We start from the raw sequence: 17,703 nt of genomic DNA on the forward strand, positions 1-17,703 counted from the left end.
GCACGGGGTGGTGGCTTAGGGGTACCCAATTTTAGGCAGTATTATTTAGCAGCGCAACTTGCCCAATGTGTGTTATGGAACTCTCCTAGTTCCTCCAGGGTCTGGGTCTCGATCGAAGCAGAAAGCTTGGGTATCTCTTCCGCATCCTCTCTCCTGTGGCTCCCTCGCACCAGTCGTCCACGATCCGTTTCTCATCACCCGATTGTAGCCCACTCGTTATCGATCTGGGATCGAGCAAATGTGAAATTTAACCTTGCTCCTACTCCCAGCCCGGTCATCCCACTTTTTGATAACCCCAAATTTCCACCAGGGTGTATAACTTCATCCTTTGGTGATATCGTTGAGGTAGCGTATGTCTTTTCGTTTCCAGTGTTCAAAGACACTTCATTTGATGATTTAAAAACAAAACTTAATACTCCAAACACATATTTCTTCCAATACCTACAAGTAAGAAATTTTCATTCTACCAACAAATTAACTCTAGGTCGTAGACCGTTGACCTTTTTCGAAGCGCTTTCGCTCCGGCGATCTTCTACCAAAGGTCTCATTTCCTTACTATACCGGGAACTTAAAGTCCCTGATTCGAACGACCGAGATTCTCATGAGAGGGCTTGGGAGAGAGACTTGGGGAAAACGCTAGACAATGAAGACTGGGAGGAAATTAGAACTAACATAGCCTCCAGTTCAATTTGTGTTAAATTAAAAGAAAATGCTTATAAACTTCTTTATCGCTGGTATTTGGTTCCAACCTAACTACAAAAAAATCTTCCCAGAACTCCCTGTATTCATAGGTGGCCTGACTCTTGATGCGTTCTCCCTCCTCAGAGAATCTAAGTAGTAATCTCCTTTGAAACTTTTATTGCCCCTCTTTTATTTATTTATTTTTATTTTTTGTTTTTAATTATTTGTCTCTCTTCTTAAAAAGGACAAGATGAGGATAAGGAACTGTGTGGATAAAGGGAAGCGTGTTCTCTTTTTCCTTCATTCTCGGTGGCGACCAGTACCCACCCCCCCCCCCCTTCCCCCCCCACATTATATTGTTATAAAATATTATAGTGTCTTGTGTATTCTGGATAACAATTGTATATTTGCCGGTCTGTTTATTGACACCCTCTGGCTGTCTTGGATATTTGCTACTCAAATATTTTCAGCTTCATTGACAGATACCCATGATATGTACTGTTCTCTGTTTTTGTTTCTATTCCTGCAAATGTATTATTTGTTGATTCTTATCTGTACATGATTGCTATTTCTCAAAATAAATAGATAAAAAAAAAAAAAATCTTCCCAGATTCATCTATGTTGGAGAGGTTGTGGCGCAGAGGGGTCCTTCCTCCATATCTGGTGGCAGTGTCCCAGACTTGCCCCATTTTGGACGGAACTTCGGGGACTTTGCTTCACACCTACTGCAGATTGACATCCCGTTTTCTCCCAGGTTTTTCCTTCTCCCTCTCGGGATTCCATCGGCCACTAAACATCAAATGAAAATGTTTTGCCACATAATCTCTGCTGCCCTATGCCAAATTGCTACGGACTGGAAGCAGCCCAATGCTCCAACTCTACAGACGATTATCAGTAGGATTTGGTACGTTTATCAGATGGAATACATGACATGCATATTCCGTAATACCTCTAAGTCATTCACTAGGGTTTGGGCGCCGTGGACCTCATACTTACAAATGCAAACCCCTTTTGTCATGTGATTCTACAGCATCACTCCATCTGGATCCTTTCTTCCCTTCCCTGTTCCATCTCTTCTCTTTCTTTATCTTCTCCCATATTCCACTACACTCTTTACTCCATCTTACTCTTAGGCGGCCGGCCACGCCGCCCCCCCCTTTACTCTTCTCAGTCTTATTTCTCTTTCTAAAATTGTTGCTTTCTTGAAAAAATTGGGTCAACATCCTTATTAATACTCTTTTCTAAACAAGACGCTGTATGTTTTAATGCATATGTATTTTTCAGATGTTTTTTAACACAGTGCTGTATAGAATGTTACCTTTGGTTGACCCTTGCAAAAATAAAATCTTTAAAAAAAAATAAAAAAAATCATAAGCTTAAAACAGGGATTCCACCAGATATCATAATAATTTAGATGACATGGAAACCGGGCTATGTAGAAATATCTTCGGACTTGTTGGACTACTTGAGGCAACTCTAAGGGGAAAAAAAAGAGGATTTTTTTGCATCTACTTCTGGAAAGATCTGGCTCTGTGGCCTTCCCCAAATCATGTCATTGAAAGGGCCCATAGAGACCCACATAAACTGTGGCTACCAGGAGCACCTGCTATGGCCCCCATAGCCCAGCTTCTCAACTACCACAACAGGGACAGAATCCTCCCCTGGTGCGGGAAGAAGGCTGGACCCAACACTGGACTGACTGCATGGCATCTATCCAGACTTCTCTATCCTGACCTGAGAGAAATAATCTCAGAGATCTACATACTATTATGTTGTTTCCTGATCAACTTAAGTTGAATACAAGTCTAAGCTTTGTATGTTTGTCATATATAAGGCTCCATTTACCAAGATTGATGACTTTCTATTAACTCCCATTTTTGCTGAATTTATAGCTTTTCAACCGGTGATAAATAGATCTGATATGATTACATATTAATAGGCAGCGAGTAGGGGGAAACTGATATGGAATTTCTGCTAGTGGCAGCAATTAACTATAATTTATAGTCTATTCAACTGAACAATATATGCTCTGTAACACCTCATAAACAATTTAAGATTAGGTGTATAGGCATATCACACTAGGGGGGCAGGGCAGAGAAACAATGAGGGGAGGTTCTGGGAGCTGAATATTGTTTACAGGTTAATTAAAGAGTCTTGCAGTATTTCACTGCTAGTTTTAGAGCACTAACACAGGAAATATGCACATGTTCCATATGGGTATATTTGTTTATGGATAAAGCTACTGTATTTCCATCAAGAATGCCTCATCTATCATGCTTTGGCCTTGAAGCATCCAAGGGCTCAATTGTAAACTCTCACAAGCAGGGACCTCCTGTCCTCTTGTTTTCTTGCCTGCTCCCATTCCGTCTTCCTCTGTACCGTACATATTGTATATTCGCTATCTCACCTACTATCCACCTCACCTTTTATATCTTATGCATATTTTTTTTGTTTGCTTCCAGCTTTTTCTCCCTGTGTGTTATTTCCTTTACTTGTTCTGTGTTATGTAATCGTTGTTACACATGACCTACTTCCCCATTACATGGTGCTGTGAATTTATGTGGTGCCTTCTAACTATACAATAATAATATTATTAAATGATATGAAAATCAATGAAAAAAAAAATTTCTTTAAAAAAGCTACATGTTGTGTTACATGTTCAGGCCTTTAAAGGTCAATGAAATTGACTCAATTGATGTACCTGATAAAGCAAGCAAATATTTAACGTTGTGCATACAATCCACTAAAGGGGAAAGGGCAGAGGATGGAAGAAAGATGAGGGAAAAATAAATATGTTGTCACGAACAATTAAACATATAATAAAAATATTGTAATGTGAGGCCACTGACTATTAGACATTCTGCTGAAACTGGGTCAGGAGCAATTCCAATATGCCCAGGTAGGTATACATGGTGAGGATTCAGAAGGTATAGAACCCCAATGCTGGATCTGCTGGAAGATGGTCGTATCCGTCATATCCTGGTAGACTACCGGTTATCCCATTGTTGTTAACGGTTAGCTTGAAAGGAAAGATATTGGTTTTATTTTATTAAGCTTGAAGCAGGCCGCAGTTTATGTCTTTTAGAAAGGGTAATTGGATCTATATTTATTGAAAAAGGCTCAATTTAATAAGTGCTGAAAAGAAATCAAGCATTATCTTTACCTATTCTGTGGATTTTCATCTCCTTCAATTCAGAAAGGAGGTAATTCTCCTAGTCTGTTGTAGGGTAGCTTCATTCAGTTTATCCTGGAGAATGCTCACCTTGCTTACTATTCGTGGAACATCTGCTCTTTGGCCTCTGAAAGAAACATCTGGCATATTAGTGAAAGATGATGGAAGTCTATCATGCAGCTACTTGGCTTTCTATAGCAGCAGATGTCACTCCTACCTCAGATACACAGTCATGAAAACTGGTGGATAGAGAAAAATAGACAAAAAAAAATAATCAGATGTTTATTTTCATTTTCTCAACACAATTACAAAAATGACAATCTGATTCATTTGCATGGGCAACACACCGCCTTTTTACGCTGTACCAGATATCTGTTTTGGAATGCACCAGCCATTCCAGTCTGACATTCTCTATGTCAAATTCATCGCTTTTAAAACCCAACAAGACAGGTTTGAGAGAATTTCTATGACTGAGCTTAGGAGACCATAAATCAATCAAAAAGAAAGTGACTGACTTGTGCAAATGTACATTTTCTAACTGTGGATTTTTAGCTGGTCTGTTGAATACATTTTCAATTGATAAAAATATACCCACAGGGCAGTGATGTTCGAGCTTAGTATGTTCAAGGTGACACATTTTTTATATTTATTTTTATCTACCATGAACGGAGCAGGGAAATGCTTAAATATATCATACAGCGTTTGTGGGTTTCACATTGTGAATGTCTCCTGAGTAGCAGTGAAGATTCTTTATCCATCGGGGACGCCTGAGAGTTTAACTGCCACCTTCGCACGGTGCTCTCGAAATGTGAAATTATACTGCACTAAACAGAGCTGCACAGGAAAGCTACTCAACATAATCCAGCCAAATCTATCTTGGCTTCCATGTAAGCTGCTAACTACAAAAGGGGACGACACATGGCCACAACCTACCAGGCCTACATTTCACCCTCGGGCAGGAAAAAACACATTGTAGAAGTTGAGTTACTTATGGACAAGAGCTATACTACGGGAAACCTGTGCACCTGTGGGTGGAGCAAAAGTTGGCAGCATTTTGAAGGTCCTGCTACCAGCAGTTGGTCACTGGAATAGGGGCTGGGGCAGACATGGTACTACTTGCAGGGAGCCAAAAGATATATCATCATCAGCAGGGCCATCTCTTCCATTGGGCACAATGGGCAGGTGCCCGGGGGCCCTGCGGGCCAGGGGGCCCCTCAGAGGCAGTGCTAAAAAAAAATTGTGCAAAAAAAAAAAAGAAGAAAATACTTACCTTGCGGTCAGCTGGCGATCCGGCTCCCTCCCTGGTCTCCTCCTCCATGCGGCACTCGCAGTGCATGTCAGGCGTGGCGTCATCACGCCCGACCGACATCCATTGCGGAGCGCAGCACGGAGGAGTCCCCTGCTGCCTGCTGATAAAGTTGTTTTTTCGTGCTGCAATGACTTGGAAGAGTGAAGACAATCGCATCGGAGAATAAGGTAAGTTAAGGTTTTTTTTTTTAATTATTTCAAGGGACGCTGACGGCTGACCAGTAACTAAAGTGATTATATATATATATATATATATATATATATATATATATATATATATATATATATATATATATATATATATATATATATGGGCCCCAAGGCACTGCTTTGCCCTAGGGCCCATAATGTTGTTAAGAGGGCCCTGATCATCAGTTATTTATAGAGCGCCAACATATTCCGTAGCGCTTTACAATTGGACACAAACATAATAAACTAATAAACAAACTGGGTAACACAGACAACGAGGTGAGAAGGCCCTGCTCACGAGCTTACAATCTATGGGACAATGGGACTTTGACACATGAGGCTAAGGCTAAGTCTACATTTTGCATTTTGGCCCAGCCATGCTGCAAAGGTAAAAGTGACTCATAGGCTAAATGATCCTGTCACACAACAATGTTGGTCAGGGGGTAGCTGTCTTGTGTTAAATTGTGTAATGGGTGGTAATAGGCTAAGGTAGTGAGGTTAAGAGATATATGATGGTAGTCCATTATCCTGAGGCATTGCTTGGTATAATTTGGCCGGCAACTAATAAGTATAACAGTGCTTTGGCAATAAAGGATAGTAATATAAAGCAGTAAAAGTATACTATATAGTAAGTATAGTAGGGTAATTAAATTTTTCTGATTTAAAGTATGACAATATTGTTAGCTGCCTTTTATACATTAAAAAATGTAAACCAATGATCTGGTTAATACAACTATATGACATGAAATCAATTTTGTATATAATAATTGTGATGCCGAAACTGAATAAATGCCAAAATACAGGTTGCTTGTGCTCTTCACTTTTAGCAGCCCCTCTTTCTCCTGAAGCGGACAGTGCTTACCAATACTCAGTTTACCTCAGGACTGCAGCACGATGGTGTTCATCCGCAGGCACTAAAAGATTGAGACAGCAAGGAACTGCGATAATCCAGCAGAAGTAATACTCAACGATATGAGCAGTTATGGAAACTGATCCGCAGGAGGTTAGACAAAACTGAGGCAGAGGGGAGGGGATGAGACCAGAACTGGGGTTAGAGAGGCCAAACACACAAAGCAAGAAGGCATGATATTACAATCTGCATGTTTATATGGACAACACCATAGAAGAATAAGAATCTAAATGTTTAGTGAGAAGCTTGGTCTGTGTCAGCAATTACGTTGTCATCATTTTCACAAGCGCTTAACATTCATGGAAGTTAAAGAGGTCCATAATGTGTTCATCGAGCTACAGCGATCTCTTATCACCACAATTTATTAAAAATATTTCACTGAGGCAGGTGAGTGATATTGCCTTGGTGATACTGGTCCATAGCAGTAAGGGTTAACTTGCAGCTTTGCCAGGCTCTGTAGATTTGGGCTTTCAGGTCCACTAACATAAAACATAAAATATCTTACTGCTGGCACGGTTTACCGGCAGCAATAAGTGTTATCGCCGTCGGTAACCATCTGATGTATAGGGTGAAGTGAGAAAAAGCCCTGTTGGCAGCGAAAATATCTGTTTACGGGGGCACTAGGGCTTTTCTTCCTTTACTATTTTGGCTCTAAAATTCTTTATTCATTGGGTCTCAAAACCACATAAAGCAAGTAATGCAGATTGAATCCCCTCCTGACAGTTTTGCATGTGTACAACACACGTCTCCTTCTCTCTACAGCAATACATACACATGTGAGCAATACCAGCTGTTTTAAAACCAATGTTCTGCAAGTAACTGCCAACACATGAAAGCACGCAAGCCAAATAAATTATTTTTCTGTTTCAACACAGAAATAGTTGTTCAATATTTTGAAAAAAATATAAACAAAACATATGAGGTCCATAAAAAAATATTAAGGCATCTATTTATTATTTAACAGTGGTACCAATCATTATGTATTGCTGCAAATTGCAGCGTTACAGAACGCACTACCACAAAAACTTACCATGGCGAGGCTGCTCTGGAGTCCCAGAAAACACCCCACATGCTCACAAGGCTTTCACCCAGGAGGGGCCCAGCACAGCCGGAGAGGTTCCAACTGGGTCCCATTGAAAAAGACCAGTAACCCCACCCTGAGATGGCTTTACGCAGCTTAATAACATTTCCCAATGCTGCTCTCCTCATAGCAGTCTATGGGGACAGTGGTAAGAGCTGGTTATTAGGGTTATGTTGAAGAAATCTATGATTTGTCCAGAATTAACCCTTTGTTAAATAAGTTGTGAACCTTTTCTGACATTTTGGCTCTTCGCCACTTGTTAAACAGACCCCTAAGCGCTTGGCAAATCATTTTAAATTGTTTTGCAACTATTTTATTGCTAAACAGATAATGGATTTTTCTAAGCTCCCTTTTCATCAAAATCATTACAAACTATACATTAAAACAATTACTTTTTAATCAGTAAACACTAAACTTTGTTAATTACTTTTGGTGCAATTTATAGTAAACCCAAAACACCCACACAAACTAAACGAACTATGAAGTCACTAACCCTCCAATGAACATAAAAGATAAGACGAAGTACTGTATAAGTGCTGGGAACTTAATGACAAATGAGGCTGAATAGGACGAATGCACTTAAAGGGCGACAGGGTTTGTAGTAAGCTGTACAAATACCTGAAGGTGTTAACATGGGTTGGCCCGACCAATGTGTAATCCAGTGGGAGGGACCTTGATTGATATAGGAGGCTGCACTTCCTGTTCTGGTTCATTCCACAGCACAAGATTGCCTGGGAGGGAAGACATCAGAGAGAGAGAGCAGATAAGTACCTGTTTCTTTTCCTATCTTTGCCTTTTCCCTCTCCTTTTCTTGTCAGCTTTTCCTCCTGCCCTCTGTGTTCAATCATTTCCTTCTGCCTTCCCTTGTTTCTCTCCCTCTCCTTCACCTGTTTCTTTTTTCCCCTGTTTATTCCCCCCTTCCCCCCCCCTTTTTTCCTTTAGTTAATTTTTTGTTCCTTGTCCGTTTTCTCTCCTTCATTTTAGCTTTCTCCCCCACCAGCTTTTCCATCATGCCCCGTCCACGCCGCCCCACCTCCCGCCCTGTCCGTTACAGGTCCCCCTCTCCCCGGAGCACTGAGCGCCATTTTGTAGGCCCCACCCCACCCCCTTCTCTCCCGGCGGCGGCCGCGGGTCCCCCTCCTCCTCCACAGCGTGAGTCCAGTATTCTGGCTCACGCTTCCTCACCAGGGTCCTCTGGCACAACGGTGCTTGATAGCGGGCGGCGGGGTCGCTCGACCCGGCCGGCGGCAGCATCTGGGTCGCGCATGCGCAGACCCAGGCCGCCAGCCTGCTCTGCTGTGGTCTCCTCAGCCAGCGGCAGCGGTGGGGGGGATATGCCTGTGGGTGCCCCTGTGTCACATACAGCTGGAGTCATGCCTGCATCAGCCCAGGCTGCATATGTTTCCCCATCCAGGGGCAGTGCTGGGGAGGGTAGAGTGGGGGTAGGTAGCGGCCCGCTGGTTGAGGAAAGGGGATCCGGCTTGGGGGTGTTTATCCAGTGCCCCATCACACCACCCATCTCGGCCCTCAGGGGGGACATGCAGACCTATAATCCCCCTGCCCCTCATCAGTTGCATTTCCCGCCCAGCCCCTTTTTACCCCACAGTGGCAGGGGTTCTTCTTGGGGGGCTCACCATGGGGGGGCTCCTTTGTTTGACATGGGCCCATTTAGACCATACACACCGGGGACGGACAGGGTCCAGAGTGTCAGGCTGGGACAAAGGCACGTGGGATCAGATAGGCCCAGTAGGGGGAACATGGAAGTTTTTGGGGACAGCCCCTCGGCGCCTGTGAGGCCCTCTCTTTCCCGCCACGTTCTTCCAGCAACAGGCGAGTGGACGTACAGGTCCCGGCGGGCCCCATCGCCGTCTGGAGCGTATGCCAGCACCAGTCAATGTAGGCCAGGTCCCACGCGAGATAATCTAGCATACGATTACCATCATTCCAGCGGCGGTAATACGTCTCAATGGTCCCCTCCGAGGCGCACCCAGTCCAGACCAAGTGGGTTTTTCGAGGAACCATACCGGGCCCCGTACGACGAGGTCCCCCCTCAGCGTCGGGTCATATCGGGGGGTTACTATAGCCCGTCACCTTTTTTGCCTTCCAGATTAGATCCCTCTGGCCCAGCCTTGGGATTGGCGCGGCGGCGTCTGGACTACCTTCCCAGATCTCAGCTTACTGCTCCACTTTGTGTTTCAGAGCCTGTGGTCGCGAACCAGGAGATGAGGGCTGTCGGTGGAGGTCGTTCCGGGTCCGAGTCTCGAGACCAGAGGTCGGCAGGGATTCGTGTGGAACCAATCCCGGGATCAACAGATGCCCAGCCGGGGTCAGCCAGTGTTGTGGAGGCACCAGTCGCGGCCGGGAATCCTGCTCCTCATGGTGAGTCCGTTTCTGGTACCACACACGATGTACAGTTGTTAGGGTCACCGGTTCTTTCCACGAGCAGTGGTTCCTCAGATTCGGGCGATAGGCCCAGAAAACTCATCAAGCTATTGGAAACTAAATTGCTAGGTAAACGCAGCAAACAGGCACCGCAGTCGGGGGGCGAAGACCGGATGGTGGCTAGGAGTGATTTAGGGCAGGTTGAAACCCTAGAGATAACCCACGGTATTAGGCCGAGTGTACGGGATAGGATTAGACGCGGAAAGTATGTGGACATGTTCGCCCTGACAGGGGAAGGAAAGAAGGCTCTTGCCGCGGCTTTTGAAAGGTCCGGAATGGGGGAGGATAGGCTCAGATTGTTTACTAGATGGTCGAATTCCTTCTCTATTTTTGCTACTATTTACCTGGAAACTAGGCCCGGTGAGCAGGATGAGTTGTGGAGATATATGCATCTTATTAGCGGGATGGCGTTAAAAGATGGCCCCTCAATCTGGGGAGCATATGACGAGCCCTTCTGCGGGCGGATGAGCGGTCGCGAGAAGATCCCGCTGGGGTCAAAAGACATAGACACCTGGCTGGAACTCATGAGACCGAGCAGTCAAGGGGCCGAGGGTTACACGGGCAGGAGGTTTTAAGGGCCGGGGAGGGTTCAAGCAACCCTCCCCACAAAAGGTCGATGTTTTGATTTCAATGCAGGCGCCTGTCAGCGAGGCACATCATGCCGATTTAAACACAATTGCACGGCATGCGGAGGTCAGCATCCAGCCACCGAATGTGCAAAGGCCCGACGGAGTGGGGGTAGTGGAAGAGGTGCAAACCCAGCTGTGCCGAGTCAAGGGTCCATCGCCAATTAATTCGGCTGAGCTGGACAAATGGCTCGCTTGGTTCCCAGAGACACCGCTTCTCTCATACATGACGGTTTTCACATAGGTTTTAAATTACCAGTGCAGGGCAGCATTTCTACGGCGACGCCGATCAATTTGAAATCGGCGCTCGCTCTCCCGGAAGTCCTAGACACTAAAATCGCGAAGGAGGTTGGTCTGGGTCGCATGGTGGGCCCTTTCCCGCTTCCTCCCATTCAAAATCTTATTCTGTCCCCGGTAGGGGTAGTACCCAAAAAGACAGCGGGTAAATTCAGGTTGATACAGCACTTGTCGTACCCGGCTGGTCTGTCAGGGAACGACGCTATAGACGCCACCCTTAGTTCCGTAAATTATCAATCGTTTGAATCCGCACTGGCACTGGTGCAGGAATGTGGGAGGGGAGCCCTGTTAGCTAAGATCGACATTGAGTCGGCTTTTCGGTTACTGCCCCTTCACCCGGAGTCGTATCGATTCATGGGTTTTTCTGCATCGTGGTGGATACTATATCGATCGCTGTCTGCCTATGGGATGTTTGATATCCTGTGCGCTATTTGAGAAGTTCAGTGGCTCCTTGCATTGGTGCATTCAGGCGGGAACGGGGTGTCGGTGGATCGCACACTATCTTGATGACTTCCTAGTTATCGGGCCTCCTGATTCCACTTGTTGTGGGGATACGCTTTTTTCCACTGAGGCTCTCTTTAGGGTGCTAGGCGTTCCCATTGCCGCGGATAAAACGGAGGGTCCAGCCACGTGTCTCTCGTTCCTTGGAATTGAGATCGACACGGTGGCCGGGATTTGCAGGCTCCCAACTGATAAAGTGTCCAAGATGTGCGAAGCTATTGCAGAAGCGTTGGAATCCAGCTCCAGCCCGCTCAGACAGGTTCAGTCCCTGTTAGGGAGGTTCAACTTTGCCTGCCATGTGATTCCCATGGGTAGAGTTTTCTGTAGAAAGCTACAGAGAGCCACTGCAGGGAGGAGCAGGCCGCATGCGGCCGTGCGTCTCTCTAGGGTCATCAAGGACGATTTGCAGATTTGGCTCACCTTTCTCAGTGATTTCAACGGGACACGAATATGGCCTTCACCACCCGTAACAAACGTTAATATTGACCTGTTTACGGATGCTTCCGGAGCATGCGGCTTCGGTGCTTACCTGGACGGGCATTGGTGCGCGGAAAGCTGGCCGAAGGAGTGGCATAGGGTAGGAATTACCAAAAATTTGTTGGTCCTGGAGCTATTTCCTATTGTCGTGGCAATTGAACTGTGGGCGTCCACGTTGCGGGGGAGGCACATAGTTTTCAGGTGCGACGGTTTGGGGGTGGTCCAGTCGATCAATAAACAAAGCGCATCCTCCCATCATGCAATATCTCTGCTGCGCCACCTAGTGTTGCGCTGCCTGCAGTACGATATTTCTTTCAGGGCTAGACATGTACCAGGGGTGCAAAATAGTTTGGCCGATGCCCTGTCCCGAGGACAATGGAGCAAGTTTCGGAGTATGGCTCCCCAGGCGGACAATGTTGGTATTCCGTGTCCCTCTTGTGTTTGGCAGATCATCAAGCCGGCATAAGGGGGCTCGTAGAACAGGCGGTAGCCCCTTCCACCCTGAGGACGTATCAGGTATCATGGAGATGGTGGTCACTATTCAGCGGGCAAAAGATCAATCTGAGGCAGGTCAGCGTGATGCTATGTTAGCATTTATGTGGGAGAGCTATTCCAAAGGGGAATCTAGAGCCTCTATGGCGTCTACTTTGGCGGGGATATCTTTCATGGCCAGGCTGCAAGGTTACACGGATGTCACAAAGGGGTTCATGATCAGTAAGGCCCTAAAGGGGTGGGCTTGGGCTAGACCCTCGCAGGCGGATGCGCGCTTGCCTATCACCAACAATATTCTGGACCAGTTGATAGGGACCCTGGGAGGGATTGCAGTTGATGAATATGAGAAGACCTTATTTAGCACTGCGTTCTCTATGGCTTTTTTCGGTGCTTTTCTGGTATCTGAATTGGTGGCTAAATCCAGGGGGCATCAAGAGTCAGGTTGGAATGCAGAGCATGTCAGCTTATGCGGAGGGGTGGTTTCAGGTAAAATAATTAGATCTAAAACTGATCAGAGTGGCAGGGGAGCATGGGTTCAGTTAAATAGGCAGCCTAATGGTAACATCTGCCCGGTTAATTTAGTGTCACGGTTTATGAATATGAGACCTCAGGCTCGTTTGTTTTTATGTCACCATAACGGCATGCCCATGACGAAATATCAATTTTCGGCCATTATGCAGAAGTCCCTACAGTCATTAAATCTAGCAGTTCTAGGTTCGGAACGCATTCGTTCAAGATCGGGGCGGCCACGTCTGCTGCTTTGGCGGGATCCTCCACTGAGACGATAAAAGCTCTGGCCCGCTGGAAATCCACGGCTTATAAATCTTATGTCAGGATTGACAATGTTGATGTTTAAATGTTTTGTTCCACTAATCAAAAGGTTGCCTTGCAGTTTTTCTTTTTCTACAATTTCACTCTTATTGTTACCCTAACCACCCCCACTGCCCTCCCCTACCCCACCTTATCCCTCCATTTGGTGGGCTACCCTGGGCTTTTCCGCTCGTCGCTTTGAAGCGGGGGCGCGAAGGGATTTTCACCCGGGTTTCCCTGGGCGTAAGTCCTGATTAGTGGTGTGCTGCCGGGGTTTTTCCGGGTGTTGTTTACCTTCGTCTGGGTGGCCTGCTCCCCATTTGTGTTCCTCTTCCCTGATCCCCCTCTGTTGTACGGTTTTCCCCTATACTATCCTTCTCATGCTTTTATGCTATGCCTGGCCTGTCTTCCAAATTATGGTGGCATGTTTGTAACAATGTTTTTCTGATTCCAGGTGATGGTGTTACAACTAAGATGGTGTGGATCATGGGTCATTCCTTTGTGTTCTGGGCCGCTGGACACCCCAGGTCTAACAGTATGCCGAATCACGAAGGCACCGTAATAAGATGGTTGGATAAAAGGGGATTAGGTTGGCCTGATTTGGTTCCATGGTTGGCGAGGCTAATTAAACAGCATGGCCCGCCAAATATTTTAGTAGTGCATGCGGGAAGCAATGACCTGGGGAAAGGAAAGTCTCTGGAGCTCATTATTTCGATTCGGGAAGACCTTAGGCAAATTCACGAGGCATGGCCACATATCATCATTGGTTGGTTGGCATTAATCCCCCGGCTGGCTTGGAGAACAACTATCCCCTTAAAAAAGATGACAGTTATGGTCAGGAAACTGAATAGCGCCATTAGGAAAGTAGTGCGGTCCATGGGAGGTGTAGTTATCAATCACCCGGGATTAGGGGTAGAGTCACCTCAATGTTTTAGAAGAGATGGCGTACATCTAACGGAGGAAGGTATGGGGTTGTTTATAGATAGCATTTGCGGTGGAGTTTCGGCGTGTTTAGATTAGTGGTGGCGGGCTGCGGCGTCTGTGGGGCGCAGCGGGGTAGGAAGGCACTGCGTTCAGCGGCTGATTTGTGGGCGCACTGGTAGTTGTCGTAGGTCACTGCCCCCCGTTGAGGCACCAGTAACTCCCTTTTTGGCCCTTCGGTGAGGAGGGTCCCTGTTCGACTCGGTGAGGGAGGGCAGAGTGAGTTTTAAAGGGGGCAGTCACTCTGACGCCAACTCAGCGCAAAAGTTATGTTGGGATTTGTTCCCCGTGGTGGTGGACGTACGGCGGTTTGCGCCAGTCCACACGTGATAGTGTTTGTCAGCTTGAGAGTTGTTTCGCAGTGCCCTTTCTCCGCCACCATAGGTCTAGTTAAAATTAAAATCATAATAAAATTTCTGGCAATTTTTAATAACTTATACAAGTCTCCGTGTGTTTATTTGCATGCAAAGGTTTAGAATTATAAGGTTGATGTAAGGTTTACGGAGCATACACGGTGAGCCCTTTATGACAAATGAGGCTGAATAGGACGAATGCACTTAAAGGGCGACAGGGTTTGTAGTAAGCTGTACAAATACCTGAAGGTGTTAACATGGGTTGGCCCGACCAATGTGTAATCCAGTGGGAGGGACCTTGATTGATATAGGAGGCTGCACTTCCTGTTCTGGTTCATTCCACAGCACAAGATCCCACCCGCCCACTCCTTTGTGTAGTATTTTCGGTTATGTTGCGGTAGGAAGGCACTGCGTTCAGCGGCTGATTTGTGGGCGCACTGGTAGTTGTCGTAGGTCACTGCCCCCCGTTGAGGCACCAGTAACTCCCTTTTTGGCCCTTCGGTGAGGAGGGTCCCTGTTCGACTCGGTGAGGGAGGGCAGAGTGAGTTTTAAAGGGGGCAGTCACTCTGACGCCAACTCAGCGCAAAAGTTATGTTGGGATTTGTTCCCCGTGGTGGTGGACGTACGGCGGTTTGCGCCAGTCCACACGTGATAGTGTTTGTCAGCTTGAGAGTTGTTTCGCAGTGCCCTTTCTCCGCCACCATAGGTCTAGTTAAAATTAAAATCATAATAAAATTTCTGGCAATTTTTAATAACTTATACAAGTCTCCGTGTGTTTATTTGCATGCAAAGGTTTAGAATTATAAGGTTGATGTAAGGTTTACGGAGCATACACGGTGAGCCCTTTATGACAAATGAGGCTGAATAGGACGAATGCACTTAAAGGGCGACAGGGTTTGTAGTAAGCTGTACAAATACCTGAAGGTGTTAACATGGGTTGGCCCGACCAATGTGTAATCCAGTGGGAGGGACCTTGATTGATATAGGAGGCTGCACTTCCTGTTCTGGTTCATTCCACAGCACAAGATCCCACCCGCCCACTCCTTTGTGTAGTATTTTCGGTTATGTTGCGGTAGGAAGGCACTGCGTTCAGCGGCTGATTTGTGGGCGCACTGGTAGTTGTCGTAGGTCACTGCCCCCCGTTGAGGCACCAGTAACTCCCTTTTTGGCCCTTCGGTGAGGAGGGTCCCTGTTCGACTCGGTGAGGGAGGGCAGAGTGAGTTTTAAAGGGGGCAGTCACTCTGACGCCAACTCAGCGCAAAAGTTATGTTGGGATTTGTTCCCCGTGGTGGTGGACGTACGGCGGTTTGCGCCAGTCCACACGTGATAGTGTTTGTCAGCTTGAGAGTTGTTTCGCAGTGCCCTTTCTCCGCCACCATAGGTCTAGTTAAAATTAAAATCATAATAAAATTTCTGGCAATTTTTAATAACTTATACAAGTCTCCGTGTGTTTATTTGCATGCAAAGGTTTAGAATTATAAGGTTGATGTAAGGTTTACGGAGCATACACGGTGAGCCCTTTAAGGGAATTCTTCCCAGTTTAACCCCCTTTGGGTGCCCACAGGACATGTGAGGAACTTACACAGTTTTTCTGCATCGGAGGAAGAGAGGGATCAGTCTGTTTCCGGCGCTGCAGACTTAGTGGCGCTATATAAATAGCTGGTGGTGATGATTACTGATATTCAGCAAGGAAAAGGTTGACTAGGGAAGAGCAGAGCTGTCCTGCGGGAACAGAGGTGAGGTATCATCACTGCACCGCTCTACATGTAGCAGCATTAAACTATTAGGCTTCCTCGCCACCCTCCTCCGATTCTATTACTCGCTAGTACTGACCTCCCACCTCTGTAACTGCACATTGAGCGATTAGTACCAATGTCAGCATCACCTGATGTGAGGACAGCTCTCAGCGGTAGGAAGTATTGGTGGTGGCTGCTGATCAGAGGAGCGCTGTGTTCGCCTCACACTTCCCAGTTATACTGTATTTTATGCTGCAATTTATGTACTTTCTGTCATTGGCGGAGAGGACAGCTTTTTTTTTAATTTTTAGTATTGGTATTAAGTCCCATTCTTGCTCGACAAAATGAACTATTCTGATCACGTGCCTATTACTGGTTGCATACTGTAATTAAAATTAACAACTGATGCTAAAGGTGCAATGCAAACTTAATTCAGCACAGGAATAGTTCCGTGGAAGCCAGAAATACTTCAGGTGAACTGATAAATACATTATATGTGTTGCTACTTAAGTTTTCAGACACACACACACACACACACACACACACACACACACACACACAGTGTCGGACTGGGGCATGAAGGGCCCACCGGGGGACTGCAAAGCTAGGGGCCCACCAGAGGGGGTGTGGCCAGCATCATAGAGGCGTGGCCTGACACTAGAGGGGGGAGTGGTCAGCCCATGAAGGACAGCTAGCATCATAGTGTAGTATATAAAGAATGCAGTGTGTATATAAAGAGTACACAGTCTTGACCTCCCCCTTAGATTGGGTAGAACAGTCACCAAAAATCTGGATTGTCCCACTAGAATCAGAACATTTGACAGACTGTCCTACCTGTTCTTGTCACCACCTGTGGCTGCTGGTTTCTTAAGTTGCGACTTGTCTGGATCCCGGAATGTTGGGTGCCCTATTTTGAAAAAAAAAATGGGTACATTTAGAAAATTCCAACCAGCCCCGGCGTAAAATCTATAGCACCCACAATTAATACTTAGGCCTTCCTCCAGCCCCAACATTAAAGATAGAGTATTCTCACTTAATAAATAAACCTATTTCCCTCCCTCCAAACAGCCCCAGCAATAAATGAATATCATTTACATATAATACATATACCTATTTCCCACAACAGGCACTGCCATTAAATAATTCATATTCACATTTAATAAATAGACCTCGTGCTCCTCAAACTCAGCCCCACATTCAATCAATAGCACCTAAACCACCCCAGGATTAAATTAAAGGTCTGTCACCCCATCTTAATTTAATAGGCCCCACTCTTAAATTAAATAGCCCACCAATAAATTAAATTGCCCCACCATCACCCCACAAATAAAATAGCTCCCATTAAATAATTAGCCCCCACCTAAACTCCACCATTAAATTAATAGCCTATCTCCTACCCATGTACTATTAAGGCAACCCCACTCCTTTCCCTCATATCACACATTATATTAAAAAAAACATTCCCTCATTATAGCAGCCCACACTCCTTTCATTCACACCATATTGTGCCCCCCCCCCCTTCCCATTTCATTCACACAGTATAGCAGGGCCCCCCTCCCCTGTCACTCACACAAATAGCAGGCCCCCCCTCCCCTGTCTCTCACACAGTATAGCAGCCCCCCCCTCCCCTGTCTCTCACACAAATAG

General features: G+C 46.0%; 3 protein-coding genes and 1 long non-coding RNA gene across 4 annotated transcripts in view; 2 read left to right on the plus strand and 2 right to left on the minus strand.

Moving 5' to 3' along the window:
• ARVCF (ARVCF delta catenin family member) overlaps positions 1-17,703 on the minus strand; it is an 803,654-nt gene that overhangs the window by 171,751 nt on the left and 614,200 nt on the right. The window lies entirely within an intron of this gene.
• LOC142161270 (uncharacterized) lies at positions 3,490-16,113 on the minus strand. The gene is made up of 3 exons (XR_012693373.1): positions 15,903-16,113; positions 3,845-3,980; positions 3,490-3,700 (listed from the first exon to the last, which is right to left on the minus strand). It is a non-coding gene; the product is annotated as an uncharacterized LOC142161270 (long non-coding RNA).
• LOC142161236 (uncharacterized) lies at positions 7,893-15,759 on the plus strand. Its single transcript, XM_075216685.1, has 2 exons — positions 7,893-9,720; positions 12,133-15,759. Exons 1-2 carry the CDS (start codon positions 8,352-8,354, stop codon positions 12,273-12,275), a joined length of 1,512 nt encoding a protein of 503 aa, XP_075072786.1. The 5' UTR covers positions 7,893-8,351; the 3' UTR covers positions 12,276-15,759.
• Positions 15,926-17,703, plus strand: part of LOC142161260 (catechol O-methyltransferase A-like) — a 33,259-nt gene continuing 31,481 nt past the window's right edge. The window contains exon 1 of the mRNA XM_075216730.1: positions 15,926-16,056. The gene's annotated coding sequence lies outside the window, so the exon portion shown is untranslated. The remainder of the gene's footprint in view (positions 16,057-17,703) is intronic.

The sequence above is a fragment of the Mixophyes fleayi genome, chromosome 1, assembly GCF_038048845.1.
Source record: "Mixophyes fleayi isolate aMixFle1 chromosome 1, aMixFle1.hap1, whole genome shotgun sequence".
Lineage (NCBI taxonomy): Eukaryota > Metazoa > Chordata > Amphibia > Anura > Limnodynastidae > Mixophyes > Mixophyes fleayi.

Excerpts from the sequence above, each read along its gene's own strand:
- LOC142161236 (XM_075216685.1), top strand. The coding sequence starts at position 8,352 with ATGCCCCGTCCACGCCGCCCCACCTCCCGCCCTGTCCGTTACAGGTCC. Across the intron at positions 9,721-12,132 it reads CGGGAATCCTGCTCCTCATG|ATCATCAAGCCGGCATAAGG; the intron begins GTGAGTCCGTTT and ends TGTGTTTGGCAG.